Source organism: Loxodonta africana, chromosome 5 (assembly GCF_030014295.1).
Source record: "Loxodonta africana isolate mLoxAfr1 chromosome 5, mLoxAfr1.hap2, whole genome shotgun sequence".
In the NCBI taxonomy this organism is placed as follows: Eukaryota; Metazoa; Chordata; class Mammalia; order Proboscidea; family Elephantidae; genus Loxodonta; species Loxodonta africana.
Genome location: NC_087346.1, coordinates 156423348 through 156441355, shown reverse-complemented (window position 1 = coordinate 156441355; position 18008 = coordinate 156423348). Strand labels below are relative to the sequence as shown.

At 60.1% G+C, this 18008-nt stretch overlaps 1 protein-coding gene across 4 annotated transcripts in view; it reads left to right on the top strand.

The window, feature by feature from the left end:
• The first annotated feature begins 867 nt into the window (after window positions 1–867).
• CTBP1 (C-terminal binding protein 1) overlaps window positions 868–18008 on the top strand; it is a 56490-nt gene continuing 39349 nt past the window's right edge. For 2 of the 4 annotated variants that reach the window (XM_064286121.1, XM_064286120.1), the window contains exon 1: window positions 868–1050. In XM_064286121.1, coding sequence (XP_064142191.1) covers window positions 1011–1050 — 40 coding nt within the window. In that variant the 5' untranslated portion in view covers window positions 868–1010. Of the gene's footprint in view, window positions 1051–12097; window positions 12477–18008 lie in introns of those variants that run through there. The other 2 variants (XM_064286122.1, XM_064286123.1) reach the window with 2 other exon arrangements.

The window sequence follows — 18008 nt, the reverse complement described above, 5'->3', positions numbered from 1 at the left end:
CGGCTCGGCTCGAGGGACCAGGGTCTCCCGGGCTGGCTGCTGCCCTTCCTCATCAACAGGCTCACCTGCCCTTGGGGCTGGTGGACTCCCACCCACAAGCCTCAGGGGCCCAGCTCGCCTCTGCAGTCCACCCCTGTGGAGCGCAGGCCGCTCCCCGGGGTTTGGGGTCCGCTGGCGGGCCAGTTCTCTGGCACGGACCCCGCTTCAGACACACCTGGCCTCATCTCCCCGGGGTCCCGCCTAGGCCCGGGGAACCCCTGCTCCGGTCCCTGGGTCCAGGTCATCGGGGCAGCAGGCGGCTCCCGCAGCCGGCTAGGGAAGCTCGTCCCGGGGGGTTCCCAACAGCGCCAGAAACTCGCTGGGGCGTCTGCTGTGGCTTCTCCGCGGAGCGAGGCCGCGTCCAGCGCCTTCCGGGGCCTGCAGGCCTGCGCATGGCCGCCGTCTGCGCCCTGGCAGCGCCTCCGTGCAGGGGCTCGGTAACCATTCGGCCGTCGCGTCCCCGGAGCTGCCACCCGCGGCCGCGAGCCGGGTCCTACACCCGGCCGGCCCCGACGGCGCGGCGCAGGTGCCACGGGACAGGTGCGCCGGCAGGTGCGCCCGGCTCCGCCCTGCGCCGCCCGCGCCCCTCGGTGGCGCCCGGAGCTGTGGGGTGCAGGGCCGGAGCTGGCGCGGGTTCGGCCGCGGCACCGCCCAGGCCTGGGGCGGGGCCGGGCGGGCGCGCCCTGCAGCCGCCGGCGTCCGCCCGCGTCCGTCCGGCGCGGCGCTCTTTCCTGGAAACAAGAGATTAATCCGGCCGCTAAGCCCCGCCCGCCGCCCGCGCGCCGCCGCCGCCGCGCCTGTCCCCGCCCGTTCGGAGCGCGGCTGTCGGCGCGGCGCAGCGGCTCGGCACGGCGGCGCCCAGGTACAGGCGAGCGGGCGGAACAGCGGACGGCGCCGAGGCCGCCCCACGCGCCGGGCCAGCGGCGGAGCGCGCCGGACTCGTCGGGGCCCGCGGCCGCCCGCGCCTTTCAATGGGCAGCTCGCACTTGCTCAACAAGGGCCTGCCTCTCGGTAAGGCCGGGCCGCGCGCGCGCATTTCCGGCCGCGGCCGGCGGGCGGGCGGGCGGGCGAGGGGGCGGGGAACCGGCCGGCGGTGGGCGGTGGGCGCGGGGGCGGGCCGAGCGCGCGCCCGTGGGGGGCGCCGGCTTTGTGTGCAGTGCGCGTGCGCGCCGAGGGGGCGGGGCCGCGGGCGGGGCCGGGCGCGTGCGCGAGCGGGTTGCGTGTGAGTGCGCGTGCGCCATCGCCACGCCTGCCCCGCCCGCCCGCGCAGGTGACACAAAGGGGTCTGCGGGCCGGGCGGCAGCCCCCGGCCGGAGGGAACAGCTGGGCCCGGCCGGGGCTGGGACCCGCAGTCCTGCGCCCGTAGCCCCAACAGATGCCCCGATCCCAGGCCCGTGACTGCGTCCCCGGGGCCGCCGCATCCCCCTTTTCTAGGCGTATGTTTTTGCGGTCTGGCCCTACTGAATCCCCGGGTTCCGGGTCTGTGAACTTGTGGCCCGGCCCCATCAGTTCCCCGGATCCTGAGTCCACGACACTGCAGCTCTGGCCCCATCAGAACCCCGGATTCTGGGCCAGTGATCCTGCAGCCTCAGACTCCTGAATCCCGGGTCCGTGATCTTGAGGTTTTGGTCCTACCAGAACCCCAGATTCTGGACTCTTGATCCTACAGCCCCAGTCCTGCTGAATTCTCGGGATCCTGAGACCGTGGTCCTGAGGCCTGGCCCCATCGGATCCCTGGGTTCCCATTCGATACTCAGATCCTAAGCCTGTAATATCTGGTCTCAGTCCCAGCAGACACCCCAATTCTAGGCCTGTGACCGTGCATTCCATGTTCCTCCTCTGGACGCCTGCTTTTCAGGCCCGTGATCCTGCGGCTTGGCCCTACTGGATCCATGGCTTCTGGGCTTACGATCCTGTAACCCTGGTCCCCATAAATGCCAGGCTGGTGATCCTGCATCCCTGTTCCTCCAAGTCCCCAGACCTCAGGCTGGTGATTCTGTGGCCCCTGTCCCTCGTCCAGATGCCCAGATTCTATGCTGGTGATCCTGTATCCCTCATCCCTCCCCCAAGTCCCTAGATCCCAGGCTGGTAATCCTGTGGCCCCTGTTCGTCTTCCAAGTCCCCAGATCCCAGGCTGGTGATCCTGTGGCCCAGTCCCTCTTCCAAGTCCCCAGATCCCAGGCTGGTGATCCTGTGGCCCCTGTCCCTCCTCCAAGTCCCCAGATTCTATGCTGGTGATCCTGTGGCCCCTGTTCCTCTTCCAAGTCCCCAGATCCCAGGCTGGTAATCCTGTGGCCCCTGTTCCTCTTCCAAGTCCCCAGATCCCAGGCTGGTGATCCTGTGGCCCCATCCCTCCTCCAAGTCCCCAGATCCCAGGCTGGTGATCCTGTGGCCCCTGTCCCTCCTTCAAGTCCCCAGATTCTATGCTGGTGATCCTGTATCCCCCATCCCTCCCCCAAGTCCCCAGATCCCAGGCTGGTAATCCTGTGGCCTCTGTTCCTCTTCCAAGTCCCCAGATCCCAGGCTGGTGATCCTGTGGCCTCCAACCCTCCTCCACGTCCCCAGATCCCAGGCTGGTGATCCTGTGGCCTCCAACCCTCCTCCAAGTCCCCAGATCCCAGGCTGGTGATCCTTTGGCCCCATCCCTCCTCCAAGTCCCCAGATCCCAGGCTGGTGATCCTTTGGCCCCGTCCCTCCTCCAAGTCCCCGGAGCCCAGGCTGGTGATCCTGTATCCCCCGTCCCTCCTCCAAGTCCCCAGATCCCAGGCTGGTGATCCTGTGGCCCCTGTCCCTCCTCCAAGTCCCCAGATCCCAGGCTGGTGATCCTGTGGCCTCCAACCCTCCTCCAAGTCCCCAGATCCCAGGCTGGTGATCCTGTGGCCCCGTCCCTCCTCCAAGTTCCCAGATCCCAGGCTGGTGATCCTTTGGCCCCGTCCCTCCTCCAAGTCCCCGGAGCCTAGGCTGGTGATCCTGTATCCCCCGTCCCTCCTCCAAGTCCCCAGATCCCAGGCTGGTGATCCTGTGGCCCCTGTCCCTCCTCCAAGTCCCCAGATCCCAGGCTGGTGATCCTGTGGCCTCCAACCCTCCTCCAAGTCCCCAGATCCCAGGCTGGTGATCCTGTGGCCCCGTCCCTCCTCCAAGTTCCCAGATCCCAGGCTGGTGATCCTTTGGCCCCGTCCCTCCTCCAAGTCCCCGGAGCCCAGGCTGGTGATCCTGTATCCCCCGTCCCTCCTCCAAGTCCCCAGATCCCAGGCTGGTGATCCTGTGGCCCCTGTCCCTCCTCCAAGTCCCCAGATCCCAGGCTGGTGATCCTGTGGCCTCCAACCCTCCTCCAAGTCCCCAGATCCCAGGCTGGTGATCCTGTGGCCTCCAACCCTCCTCCAAGGCCCCAGATCCCAGGCTGGTGATCCTTTGGCCTCTGTCCCCTCCAAGTCCCCAGGGCCCCAGGTTCAAGGCCTGTGATCCTGTGTCCCCAGCAGACCCCCCAACAGCTGCCCCCAGCTCCACTTCGTCTTGCCGGAGCCAGTCTAGCCTCACGTGGCCCGTCGTTTGACTCCCTTACTTCATTTGTGATCTTCCCTTCACACATATTCCCTCCGAGGAAAGCTCTGGAAGCGAGTGTTTACTATGATACAGTAGGGTACAAAGACCAAGTCTCAGTAGGGTGTAAGGATGGGATTCGCTGCAAACAACTTGCTTTGAAAGAAGAAAAAACCTTGTATTTCCTAAGAACAGTTATGCATTTTGGCCAAGCGGAGGAGTCGGAAAGAAACTGTTGTGAACTTTTTACCCCTCCTCTGTGAGTCTAGCCTCGTTTCCTGTGTTGGTGGCCACAGGGCAGCCAGGGTGGGGGGACTGATTTCTCCAAGCTTCGCTTGTTGATTTGGGGCTTTTGTGGCATTACAGACTAGAAAGAAAGTAGTAACCCTCAAGCTAAAGGGTTTTCTCTGAAGAAAAACAGCCATCTCAAAATGGGGCGTATGTGGAGGGTGCTGGGGCGGGCTTCGGTGACTCCAGCGATTTTAGAGGCATTTCGTTTGGTGGCAGGCCTGCTAGTGCTGTGTGAATTTTTAAATTAAATTTCCTAAATACGTAAAATGAAAACGTGACCGACCAGCTAGTGGGGAGGGCAGCCTCTCTGTTCGTGGCTTTCAGTTGGTCACTTCAGCTCATGAGCTGTGCAGCCCGGGGGTCGTGCAGCCAGGGCATCTTTGGGTCTGTGTGAGCGGGGAGGGAGAGCTGGAATCCCAGAGTCCCTGCACATGATTTGAGGAAACTCCACGCGATGCGCTGGGTTGGCCTGTTTCCACCTTAATAATTCAGGAGGTCGGGACCTGCTTCTGTTTGCCACCAGGGTGCCGTTTTTCCTCTCGTTTTGAAAGGTGGCAGAAGCAAAGCCCCTTGTGGCGTTCTCTCGACCCTGTGGCAACACAGGGTGTCCGAGCCTTACAGACTGCACTGCCCTCCACGGCTACTCTGTAACCTTCCTTGGCTGGATGGCCCTGCTCCTGGGGCTGCAGAGGGCGGGAGGGAGGGAGGAAGGGAGTGGGCCGGGGCAGGGGGCCCACCGCTGATGGCCGCCAAGATGTGCGTTGGAGGCTTGTTATGGTCTGCTGGTTTGCGGCCTGTTGTCGTTTTAAGCATCTTATCAGACCACCTTGTAACGTGTTGTGTACAACAGTCCGTGGCCATTTTGCAATTCCTTGTCAACTTCCAGGGAGTGTGTGCTTGGGCCTCCCTCGTGGGAGGGGCAGTTCCAGGGGCAGTTCCGGGGTGCGGCCAGGAGGGGCCTGCCTAGTGAGGGGCCTCCCTTCCCTCGCCTTCCTCCCCTTCCTCCCCTTCCTGGCCTCCTGGGCTGGGCCCCTTGACGCTGCTGCCTGCCCCCTCCCCCCCACCCCCACCTCTCCTCCCACTGGCCTGGTCATGCACCCCTACCCTCACCACTGTGCCCAGCGGGGCTGCACAGTCAGGGCCCAGGAGGCCTGTGGGAGGGACCACACCTGGGCCAGCAGGGTGGCAGGGTTGGAGGCTACTAGAACTTTCTCTGGCTGGCTGCCCAACCCAGCCCTTTGCCTGGGGATTGGCTTAGCCCTCTCCTGCCTGCTGAGAAATCAGGGCACCGCCTCTGGGCATGCCCAAAGGATGGCTTTGAAGCTGGAGAAGCCTGGAACCAGGCCAGGGGCCAGGCCCTTCTTACTGTGGTAATTTTCTTGTGGCCAGTTAGGACAGAATCATCTTCTAGTTCTGGGAAAAGAGGCACTGCCTGCTATCAAGAGAGGAAACAAGACCGAAGTTCTTCTGGGTATTCTGAACCATCCCAGTAGTGAACTCCTAGCTTAGCACCTGCTTCTTGGGGTGGCCTTGACAGTCAGATGGTAAACCTGGGTGGCCCAGGCCCAGCCAGCAGCAGGGAGTGGGGTCGTGGGTACCAGACCCTCCTGGCCTCCAGGTGGCTGCTCCCTTGGGTGGGAAAGAAAAAAGACAAAAGGCTGGGGAGGCCACCCTCCAGGGAAAAAGTTGTTGGAAAGTCAGACAAGGACAGAGGGAAATGCTAAAGGCCTCGGATTTCTGCTCCTCAGGGACCTGTGAGTTTGCCCGTCAATTTGCCCACAGCCATAGCCTGTCTACCTTCCAGCCCCTTGTTCTCCTTTCAAGAGTCATGATTTTACCTTTTGTATTAAAATAAATGCAGAAGAGCATGTCCTTATAAATAAAACCCAGCGGGTAAAGAGGAGTTTCAAGGACTCTACTCCTAGCAGTCTCCATGGCGCAGGCCTGGTGCTGGTCCTTTTGTGTTGACCTGACTCCTGGATGGTGTTACTCAGGGGATCATGTCAGCAGGCTTCTGAGAGGAGTGCCCCTCGGCGGTCAAGGGCCCAGAGTCTGTCCCATGGACAGGAATCCCACTGTTCCCCCAACCAGCAGGTGGTCTCAGGACCCTCACATGACCTCTGAATGCCAGACCCCGTCTAATGTGGTGATTAGAGGGTAAACGAGTGAGCGTGTGCGAAGTGCCGAGGGTGTGTGCTGGCCTTGGCCGTGTGTGGCTCTGGGGTCCCCTAGTCCTGCCCTCACACTGCGTCGGGTGTTGGATGTTGCCTGAAGCCTCCAGAGAGTTCTTTCTGCGTTCATATGTGTGGACCAGGGCCTGTGAGCTCTGCTCTGACCCAGGGTTGGGCTGTCCTCACCCCAGGTCCCTTTATCTGCACGTGCCTCTCGTGGCCCCGCAGGCCCTGTCTCTCTGTCTGCTCTCCTGTGGCCATCTCGGCCTTTTGCTTCATGCCCCCTGTCTGCCTGCTCTTGAGAACGAACTTACTGCTGTGGAACAATTTTTGGCTTGTTTCCTGAGTTATCTGGTCTCCTTTTTTCCCTCCTGTTGCTTCCTGTTGTTCTTGCCCCTCTCTGAGGAGCATGTCTGGCTGGAGTGCCATCTGCTAGGTGTCCGGACCCCTGTGTGTTTGGGGTTCGACTGCTCTCGTGGGTTCTCCAGCGTTCCCTCTTCCTCCGCCTCAGCCCAGGTGTGTCCTTGCCTTCTGCCCTGCCTCCCTGCACCTGGGCTGTCTCTGGGTGCATCTGCCACGTCCCAGGACATCCTGCTGAGCCTTCACCTGGCTCCTGCTCCTCTTGTTCCCTCAGATTCCGTGAAATGGGTGCTGGGCGCCTGTGGCACGCCCTTATCCGGGGCCAGTTTGCCTTCCTCCCTCCCAGCTGCAGAGGGAAGGCCATGTTTTCTTTCCAGCCACTTTTCTTTAGCGTGAGGGTACAGAAGGTGAGGGAGGTGAGAGCTTGGCTGGGTGGGAGCAGGCTGTGGGGGCTGGGGACGGTAGGTCCCACTCTCTCCCCCCAGGTCCTATCTAGGATTCTGAGCAGTGGGTCCTGGGAGGTTAGAAGTGCCAGCCAGCCCTACTTCTGCCCACAGTCAGGAGCCGCTGCTTTTAGACAGTTGTAGCATACGGTTCGATTATTTGGTCACCTATCTCAAACAGACGATCTGGACATACCGGCCGAAGGGACCTCTGTGTAGAAGAAGTTGTTACCACTTTAAAGAAGTATCTTAGGCTTAGAGAGGTTAAGGCCCCTCCCTGGGCTTCTTCACTGTCCTTGTCAGAGTCAAGGGTCCCACCTGGCTCCTGGGCATTCCTGCCAACGGTTGTCCCTTGCCCTGTAGCTTGTGCAGTCAGTGCCTCTCAAGGGGGTCCCCTGCCCGAGTGTGGCTGGGGGCTGCTGTGCCGTCCTCACAGGCTTTTGCCGAGAACTCCCTTGAGTAGATCTTCGTGCCCCCACGATTTTGCCTCCCGTGGATCCTCAGAGAGTAGTGCCCAGGTCAGAGGGTCACACCCTGAGGTGTTCCATCCTGCGGCAGCTCTCCTTCTGGAAAGACTTGTCATCTTCCCTCTGCTGCTGGGAGCACTCCCAGCCCCTGCCAGTGCCAGGCACAATTTCCGAGGTGCTGTGCTCATCTGATACAGAGCCTCCTTGTCCCTCAGCTGGGCGGCTCCGAGTGGGGCATGGCGGCAGACCCCCGGCGCCTTCAGGAGGCCTGGCACAGCTACACGTGACACCTCCTGAGGAGAAACTGCAGCTTGTGCTGAGCTGGATTTAAAAATTCAGCGACAGCACCTTAAAGAGAGGGTGCTGCCCTCAGCGCACTCTGGTGTTCCCACGGGCGTTTGGTGGCTGGGTGCAGGAGTTGACACGGTCGTGAAGCCAGAACTGTCTGAGATGAGCGTGCACGTCTCCCTGCAGTCCGCATGTGTCCACTGGGGGGGCTGGAGCAGTAAGGGGCCACTGGCCCGCTCTGGTGTGGGGTGGTCTGCACAGGGCTTCCCGCCACCTCCGTGTCGTGGACAGTCTCTTCCAGGAGCCTGGTTGTGGGACCAGGGCTGCATGGCGTGGAGTCCTGCTGGCTGCGTGTACCCGGCGACTCTGGGAGCCCCCAGGGGAAGGAGAGTCAGTCCTCCCTTTTCTCGTTAGAGCCGCTGTCGGGTCGGTTGCAGATCCGTAAGGTTTTCGTTGGCTGATTTTTGGGAGTTGGTTGCCAGGCCCTTCTTCCTAGCTTGTATTAGTCTGGAAGCTCTGCTGAGACCTGTTCAGCCTCACAGCAGCCCACAAGCCTCCCTGACAAACAGACAGTGGCTGTGCAGGAAGCTCACGGGCTGGGAACGAGGAAGGTGAGAACCCTACCTCTGAGCCACGGCGGCCTCCTGCTCTTCCCTGTTAGCTGCAGTAGAGTCGATTCCGACTCACGGTGACCTCAGGTGTGTCTGAGGAGAGCTGTGCTCTGCAGGGTCTTCAAGGCTGTGGCCTCTGAGAAGCAGATCCCCAGGCCTGTCTTTCGAGGCACCTCTGTATGGGTTCGAACTGTCTACTTTTCAGCTAGTCGTGGAGTACTTAACTATTCGTGCCAGCGGAAATCTCTTGGGTGATCAGCTGCCAAGTTGAACGTCAAATGGCAGGTTGTTTTCAGTTGTGGTAAGTCGTTTGTGGCCTCTGTTGCCCTTGGGGTTGTGGTCCCACATGTCCCCCTGGCCACCCCTGGGTCCTGGCCCTGGACCACAGGCTGGGGAAGGTGAAGTTGGCATTGGTGCCAGCGGCAGAGGGTGCTGTGGCCAGCTTTGTGCTCAGCCTTGAGGGGGACTAGAACAGGGGCCACAGCTCTGTGAGATGCCTTGGGCCTGGGAGGAGAGGCCAGAGCAGGTTCTGGGATTGCTCAGAGGAAAACCAGCAGACATTGGGGGTGGTTTGGGTAGTGGGGTGTCGGCACAGGAGCCCAAAGAGAGGTGTGAACGGTGCTGGGATCCAGGGCCTTTCTGGACACCTCCCCAGGGCCCTGGTGTGGCCGGTGGTAAGGCCGGCGTGGTACCTCTGTGAGGTGCCTGTCTGAGGCATGGATGCCGGCCAAGGCCACGCTGCCTCGGGAGGCTGGCTCTTCAGTGGGCTGGTTGCTGACTCAGCAGTCTAAGTTGCAGGGTCCTATAGTGAGGCCCAGGCCCTGCAGAAGGTGTCCTGTGTTGATTTTCCCTGAACTGTCTGTAGAATGTCCCATTAGAAGGGCAGGAAGTAATGTGATGTTTTCTAAATAATCAGTTATAGATTTTAATGAGGAGTGAACTTTAACAAGAGTAAAATTCCTATTTCCACATTTTGGAATGTGGAGGGAATTCTAAAGTATCGTAAAAAACAAGAGCCAAACCTGTTGCCACTGAGTTGATTCCAACTCATGGTAACCTTGTGTGTTACAGGGTAGAACTTCTTTAGAGGGTTTGCTTGACTCTAATCTTTATGAAAGGAGATCACCAGTCTTTTCTCGTACAGCTCCACTGGGAAGGTTCAAACCACTGACCTTTAGGTTAGCAGCAACAGGATTTAGGTACACACACACACACAAACTGTTGCTGTCGAGTCGATTCTGACTCACAGTGGCCCCATAGACAGAGTAGAACTGCCTCATAGGGTTTCCAAGGAACGGATGGTGGATTTGAATTGCCGATCTTTTGGTTAGCAGTCGAGCTCTTAACTACTGAGCCACCAGGGCTACGTACACACATACATACATATACGTTGCTGTTAGGTGCTGTCAAGTGGATTTTGACTCATTAGTGACCCTGTGTGACACAGTAGAAATGCACCATAGGGTTTCCTAGGCTGTAATCTTTACAGAGGCAAATCGCCAGGTCTTTCCCGAGGAGCTGCTGGGTGGGCAGCTGTGTGCTTAACCATTGTGCCACCAGGATGAGAAGGAGCGGCCGTGGCGGTCTAGAGGGAAGCCTACTCCTTGCCATGACTTGGTTTTGAGGAGGAGGAGGAGAAGCGGGGGGCCAGCCTGGCGGGGCTCAGATTCAGGGCCAGAGTGGGGCCCATCTTGCTAAGGATCAAGGATGTCATTCTGGGGACATGGGGACACCCTTGGAGGGTTTTAATCCAAGGGGTGACATGCCTTGGTTTTTGTTTCTGAACGCTGCCTGCTATGGGGAGGGTAGGAGTGGACGCAGGTGCTGGGACCATGGTGGAGAAGAGGGGAGCCAGAGGCTCAGGGGAACTGGCTGTGGGGCTGAGACAGGGTCAGGGCAACTGCAGAGTTGGGGCCCCGAGCAGCTGGAGGGATGAGAGCATTTACTGAAACTGGGGAAGGAGCAGGGGTTGTTTGGGGTGAGTTTTGGACATGTTGGGTTTGAGAAGTACAGCAGAGGAGTGGACAGTGGAAAGAGACGAGCCAGACCAGGGGTCCCATCCTCCCGCATCTTAGAATTCTCCTGGGCTTCTGCTGACACTGGTACCGGGGTTCAGATGTGCTTGATGTGAGAGTGAGGGTAGAGGGGGCTTCAGAGCCCTCAGGTGACCCCAGTGTATGCCAGGTGCACTCCTGGCTTCTGTGAGAGATGAGGCCAAGGACTCCCCAGCCCCCTCCATGGTTAGGGCTGAGTGGGGCAGGAGTGGCCTGGAGGCGGGAAGGGCCAGGTGGTCAGCCACTTGGAGACAGTGCTAGAAGTTAGGCGGTTCCGAGCTCAAGGCTGCCAGGGGCATCTGGCCTCCCTGAGCGACAGCCCATGGGGCCTGCTGCCCTGAGGGTACGAAGCTTGTTGTCGCTTGCCCACCCTCGTCTATTTCTTGATAAATGTACGCCCCACACCCAGTGTTCCCTGTTGTTAATGTCTTATATTAGTGTAGTACAGTTGTCACGACAGATGAGCCAGCACTGGGTCATAATTAACTAGAACGTCAGTTGCCATTGACTAGATTCCAACTCATGGTGACCCAAGTGTGTCAGAACAGCACTGTGGTCCACAGGGTTTTCAGTAGCTGATTTTTTGCAAGTAGATTGCCAGGCCTTTTTTCCAAGGCACCTCTGGGTGTACTAGAACCATCAACCTTTCGGTTAGCAGTTGCCAGTTTGTTTTGGCCACCTAAGACTCTCTTACGAACTAAACAAAACAAAACAAAAACCAAACCCGTTGTGGTGGAGTAGATTCCGTCTCATAGCGACCCTGTGGGACAGAGTGGAACTGCCCAGTAGGGTTTCCAAGGAGCACCTGGTGGATGCGAATTGCTGACCTTTTGGTTAGCAATCCTAGCTCTCAACCAGTATGCCAGCAAACCAAACCTATTGCTGTCCAGTGGATTCTGACTTACAGCGACCCTACAGGACAGAGTAGAACTGCCCCATAGGGTTTCCAAGGAGCATCTGGTAAAGTGGAACTGCCGACCTTTTGGTTAGCAATCATAGCTCTTAATCGCCACGCCACTAAAGTCTACCCTTTATTCAGATTAATCTGTGTTCCCGAATATCCTTTCCTGAAGTGCAGAGCTGAAGTCGGTCCATTTTGGGTGCGTGTGGTGTTGGTTGCATGGATAGAGCAGAACACACCCCAATTTATGAAGCCTTCCCACTGCTGGGTGCATTTGGTCAGCTCCGGTGAGCCTCGGTGTGGGTTTGTGGGGAGCATGCGCGCATTTGTCTCTGGGGCACCCCGGGGTGGGTGCCGAAGGGGCTTTTCTGCGCAGTGGGTACTGCCAGCCCTCCTCTCCCGCCAGCGCTTGGTATGGCCTTCCTGCGGTGGGTGTGGGCATTTCAGCTGCGTTTTCCCTGCTGCCTTCCGCTCCGCTGCTTACGAGGACCCACGTAAGACGGCATTTGCTACAATGCGGGTGTGAACACGACTGTTGTGAGCAGGGCGCGGCACTGTGGGGAGCGCTGTCTGCCTCCGGAAGCCGTTCACGGCTGCCTGTCTGTAGGTGCCAGGAGGGGCTAGGTGCGGCCGGGCACCCTGCTTCCAGAGCCACCCTCACTCCCGGAGACCCCAGACTCAGACTGTTCATTTGGGAAGGGAAAAGGGGGCTCCGAGGTCCCCGGTGGCCCCTATCCTGAGCGTTCAAGGCCCCGCCCCGCCCCCAGCTCCCCCTCTTCCTAGCTTAGTGTCCTCCCAAGGGGCTAAGCCCCGCCCCTCGGTTCCTGGCCCCGCCCCTGACGTCCAGGCCCTCCCTGCCCACGCCCCCATGAGGCTCAGGCCCTCTTCCTCCCCTGCTCTGCACCCCTACAAGTTGCGGCCCCACCCCGGCCCCCTGTCCGACTCGGCTCCCCCTGCCGCTGTTGAGACTGGGGCTAGCGGAGGTAGTGGGGAAGGCACACCGATCGCGCAGCTGGGGCTCAAAACCAGGAGTCGCAGAGCCCCCACCTTTCCAACCCCCTCCCAGCCTCTCCCCTGCCCCCGTGCTGCCTGCGAGTGGAAAATTCACGGTTTTCACCTTTTCACGTCACGGTGATTCACACCCAGGAGAAGGCGGGTTGCCTGTTTTTCTCACTTCGGAACAAGATTTGTCGGTCAACGCCAAGGGCATGGCGCGATGGATCGTGTGAAGTGCCGGGCCTTGCGTGCTGTGCGGAAGCCCTGCGTCCTTCCCGGCTGGCGGTGCAGAGCCGGCCTCGGCCGTGGGTCCGGGTGGGCATGGGCCCCGGAGCGTGCGGGGTGGGGTGGGCGCAGAGTGGTCATGGGGTGGGGTGGGTGCAGGGTCGGGTGGGTGCGGGCCCCCGAGCGTACAGGGCAGGGTGGGCGCGGAGTGGGCGCGGGGCGGGGCGGGGCGGGGCGGGCTGGGCGCAGGGCGGGGCGGGCTGGGCGCAGGGCGGGCGCGGGGCAGGGAGGGCAGTGGCCCCGGTGGGCGCGGCCTGGAGTGCACAGGGTAGGGTAGGCGTGGGGTTGGGTGGGACGAACCCCTGGGTTGTACGGGGCGGGGTGGGTGCAGGATGAGGCGCGCACGCGATCTGGGGTGGGCACTGGCTGGCGGGTTTCTTGGCGGCGCCTAGCTTTCTCCCTGTTCTTCCCTGGTCTCGGGTCTGTGCTCCACTGGGGTGCCTGGGCCTTCGCACTGCATCCACAGGCCCCCAGGGCGGGATGACCTGCTCCCTAGGTGACCCCTCGGCTCCCTTTGTAAGCACCTGGGGTCCGAAGAGGAATGTACACGCCTGCGAATTCTCTGGTGGGCTGCCTCCTGGGTGACCCCTTGGGCACATGCAGCCTCTGACATTGGTGCAGCGATGTTGGGGGTGGCTGCTGACTGTAGGGACGTTGCTGGTAGAAATGCCTGATGGTTGTGTGGTTTCAGGCACAAACTCTTGGCGGTTGTGTGGCTTATGGGGCAAAGGCCATGGTGTGGGCTGACCTTGCCAACTCGAGTGCAGGACCCATGCACCAGCTTGCTGGTTTCCCAGACAGGTTTCCAGAGTACTCTGAAAAGCGCTTGCCTACTGTGCCAAGTCTTGGTGAAAATCTCTTCTGCTCTAACCAAATCCCTCAAGAGGGAGCCCCGACACCCCAGGTCGATTCCTTTCAGCATGACCATGCTTTTCAAAGGCCGATAGATGGGGTGGGGGGTGCTGTGGGGTGCCCCCCTCCCCAATTTCACTTCTCTGTAACTGGCTAGGGCAGGCTGTGCACCAGCCGGTGTAGGCCATGGGGGTCAGTGTGGGCTGAGTGCTGCCTGACTGCTGTCCGGGAGGTCCACCCTGTTGTCCTGCTGGGATTCGCCTGTGACTGCTAGCACCGCCAGCAGCTTCCTCTCAGCCTCAGCTCTGGCTTCTCCTTGGACTCTCCCGGCAGGGGAGAAAACTCAGAAGCCAGAGTCACGCAGGTGGCCAACGCTGGGCCAGACCCCCGTTGCTGTCACACTGGCACAAGTGGCTGGCCTTTGCCGGTGCTGGCTGTTTGTAGGCACTGCTTGGCAGTGGTCCCGGGCTGTGAACCCCCTGTGGCCGGAGTCTTGTCCACGCTGTGTCCTATGCTTCCGAGAAGTCCCACCCTTCTTATCAGCACCCCATTTGACAGGGTTCCTAAGCAAGGAGGCCACAGGGCCGCGATGGGAAGCCCGCCCTCAGAGAGTAGGGTGGGGCTTCCTGAGTGTGGTGGGGCCCTGGAAAGTGACACCTTGGGAGTGTCCCCAAGGGTGGATGGAGATCTGTCTCACACAGCAGGGCGGGTACCTAGAGGGCATGGGTGTTCTCCCCGCCCCTCCTCTGTTGCAGCTGCAGCCCCCCCCCCCCAGCCAGGTTGAGTCAGCAACCCTTGCTGCCCCATGCTAGAGAGGTTCCTTTTCTCTCTGCCCTTTTATCCCCACTCGTCCGTCAACAGCGATTTTGTGTTCCTGTGGCTCTTGGGTTATTCTGGGGAAAGAAATCATCCACCGGGGCTTCTCTTTACCAAACCCAACCCATTGCCATCGAGCCAATTCCAACTCATGGCGACCCTACAGGACAGAGTGGAACTGCCCCGTAGGGTTTCCAAGACTAAATTTTTATGAAGGTAGACAGTCACATCCTTTCTCGCGGAGCATCTGGTGGATTTGAACCACAGACCTCTCAGTTAGCAGCTGAGCGCTGAGCCACCTTGCCTCCTGGGCCCCTCTGCTTCCTTTTACCCATCTCAGAAGCCACGGTGGCACCTTCTGGGTTTGCATCCTGAACACTCCGTGTAGCACTAGAGTAGATGCTTTGCGTGGTTTTACGGTCTCATTGCTCTTCCTCCTCAGAGCTCCCCACAGCCTGGCAGACATTGGCAGCTCTGTTTACAGGTCCCAAGGGCCTGCGGGACACCATGGGCCAGCGGAGACGGGGGCCAGATCCCACCGACCTGTCTGCAGCACAGGCTCTGGGCTCTGCCCCTCCTGCTCTTGGGTCGGAGGGATGGTGCAGGTCCCTGGGCTACTTTCAGGATGAAGGTGGTAGCATGTTCATACTGTGAGGGCCACACAGACATGCCTTGGGGGCTGAGACAAGACCGTGGACACCTTGCAGGGTGGGCACCAGCTCCACTTCCCTGAAGCCAGGTCCTCTTTGGGCAGGGCCAGTGGGATGCTTCCGGAGACCCGCTTTACCCTGCTGGGGCTCATTTCACTCACACCACTGCCCCAGCAAGCCTGGCTTCTCCCTGCCAGGTTTCTGCGGAGCTCAGATGTGTTGGCCTGTCTGCAGGTGTCCCACAGGTCAGCATGTCCCCACTGAAGCCTGCTGTATCCCTGGGAACCTGCTTGTTCCCTGCTTTAGTGCTTCTCCATGGATGTGCCACCCACCCACCAGTGACCCATGTGGCAGCTGGCTAGCCCCTGGCCTCCTCCCATCATCCCAAAGTCCCTCCTTCACCCGCCAGGCCACCTCTGCCGCCCTGGTGCTCTCTGAGTACAAGCATCAGCTGCCCCAACAGTGTCCTCGCGGCCTCTGCGGCCTCCCTCAGGGTGCCACTCTCTCTGATTCCTCCTGTCTTCGTGTTGTGCCTAATGAGCCTTTCTAGAATCCTGGTCTGCTCCTAAGACCTGCTTGGCCCCTAGTGTCCTCAGCGTGAAGACCGGGCTGACATTCAAGCCCCCCCAAGCCCACCCACACAGCTGTGACTGTCTCCTGAGGCACCCTTGGCAGACACAACATCTGCATCTGCTGCCCCCCAGTCAGGCAGCATGGAAGCGTACCACTGACCGCGTTAGACCACCCGTGGGCCTAGGCGTTGGCCAAGCAGCCCATTCCATTTTGGAACCATTTTCACAAAAAACTAGTAGCGTGAACAAGCGCACACGGGGTGAGGTGTGCAGATTGGCCATGGGGACACAGCTGGCTGGCCAGCATGCATGTGGTGCCTGTGTCACCTCTCACTGCCTGTGTCGCCCCTCCGTGTGAGCGGGAGTCTGAGCCACAGCTTCCCAATGTGTCTGGTGGTTCTCGGGGGCCGGCCTCAGCCCTGGGGCCATAGTGGGTGCGCATTGACACTGTGAACCATTAGGGCCATGTGGGGCGTGGGTGGGAGCAGCAGGACAGGACCACAGGAGCAGACACCCTGGTCACCTCCTGGCCACCTAATGCTGTGTCACTAGGTTGTAAGGAGGAAGACCAAGGAAAACCCCAGAACAGCATGGCAGATACCACGTCCACTTCTAGATACATCTGAAAGTGTGCAAACTTAACTTGATGGTGTAGCTCACTCGGGGATGCAGGGCCCAGCTCGGCCCATTGCACGGTGACCAGTGTGGTTCTTACCACAGGATGCCTTCCTCGCCTCTGCTCTTGGGCGCGCCGTTTGTAATTTTAGGCCAGCTCATGATGAGTAGAGAAATGTGAAGAGAGAACGGAACGAATCCGACCTGTGGGGTTTTGAGTCCTATGGGCTCTGTGGCGCTCTTTGTCTGCTGAGTCAGCCATGCAGTGGGAGCAGCAGGCTCTTCCAGAAGCTGGTGGGTGCTGGCCGAGCCCCCATGGCTGACGCCCCACCTGCCAGCTGACACCCCTCCCCCTCACGGCCGGCAGAAGGTTCCAGCACAGGCTTCCTGGCAGTGAGGCCCTGGGGACGCTATGATTTCTGGCTTTCATTTCCCTGTTTGTGACACTTTGCCAACACCTCTTGCCTCCTTGGTGGCATGAGTTTGAGTGAGTTGGTGCCTGCTGCAGGGCAGGTGTGTTGGGTATCCCTTACTGTGTGCCAAGCATGTTGGGCCAGGCACATGGGGGGCTGCCCTTGGGGGACTTGCAGCGCTATGGTCCTGGGGCCGGACTGGTCGGCCCCCAGAAGCCCTGCCCCAGCCAGCTGAGACCCAAGGGGCTCTATTCCAGCGTGATCAGCCAAAATTTGATCCACAGGCAGCCTGCCTGGAGCGGCCTGTTTTCCTTGGCAGCAGGCTTGTTGCTCCTGGCCCAGGTACCTTGCACACTCACGTTAGACACCCTGTTTGCTCACGCTCGTGACGCACACCTTGTAGAGGGCTGGTGAGGGGAAGGTTTGCCCCAGAGCCTGCAGGTGTGGAGCCTCTGGGCCTGGACAAGATGGCTGGCCACGGGATGGACTGGGAGCTTCTGTAGGCCAGGCTCACCAGCCCCTCAGCCCTGCGCCTCGTCTCACCCCCAGCCCTGCCCCGTTGTTCCAGCTTGATGCTCTTAGAACTCAGCAGGCAGGGATCCAGGAGACCCACCAGAGCCTGGTGAGTCCACGTGGACAGATACGCACAGCCTGCAGTGCACTGTAGTTCCAGTACCCAGAAGAGAGGGTCCTGGGAGCCTGAAATGTTCTCTGACATGGTGCCTCATCACAACACAGCCCTCAGCAGGCTTTGGACCCTGGTTTATGGGGGTCCCAAGTGATGTCTTTGTGTTATTGTTTGTCAGGTGTGATTTTTCTGGAATGAAGTTAACTCAATGTCAGTGGTCTGCGATGTAAGGATACTTGATACAGTTTTTCCTGTGTTTTGTGTGTTTTCTTCAGATACACGTAGGTTATGAAACTGAAAAGTATGTGTGACTGTAAGGCTTCACCTACAGGGTGGTTGTGCTGCAGGGACAATGGGTATGACATCCTGTAGGCTCAGAGTCTTAGCTCTCCCTCCCTGACTTGGCCAGTGGGGAGAGAGCCGTGGCTGAGAGCCGTTGAGCCTGGATGCCAGCCTGGTGCCCACAAGCTGGGCCAAGCATTGGCCTAGGTCCTTGGAGCCTTGTGGTCTCCCCATAGCCCAGTGAGGCTTAGCCCCCGCTGCCACCAGACCACCAAAGACCCCAGCCTCAATCAGAGAGCACAGCTCTCTGGCCATTAGGCTGGGAAGGCCCAGGACCGGTGTTAAGGCTGTCGTGGGTCTGGGCCTCATCCTGGCCAGATTCAGGAGTGGCCTGAGGGCAGGGCAGGCAGAGGCCAGGCCTCCACCCACTGCTCTCTCGTGTGGCAAGGACACTGCCACCCAGAGCCCATCTGGCCAGTTCTGTCTATGAGGTGGAGGACATGCCCCCCAGAGCCCACCCCTCCAGTTCTATGAGGTGGAAGACATGCATGCCCCCTGGAGCCCACCCCGCCTGTTCTGTCTATGAGGTGGAGGACATGCCCCCAGAGCCCACCCCACCTGTTCTGTCTCAGAGTGAGGACTCTGTCCCCTAGAGCCCACCGTGTCTGCTCTGTCTTCGGGGTAGAAGACATGTCTCCCTGGAGCCCACCCTGCCTGCTCTATTTCTAGGTGGA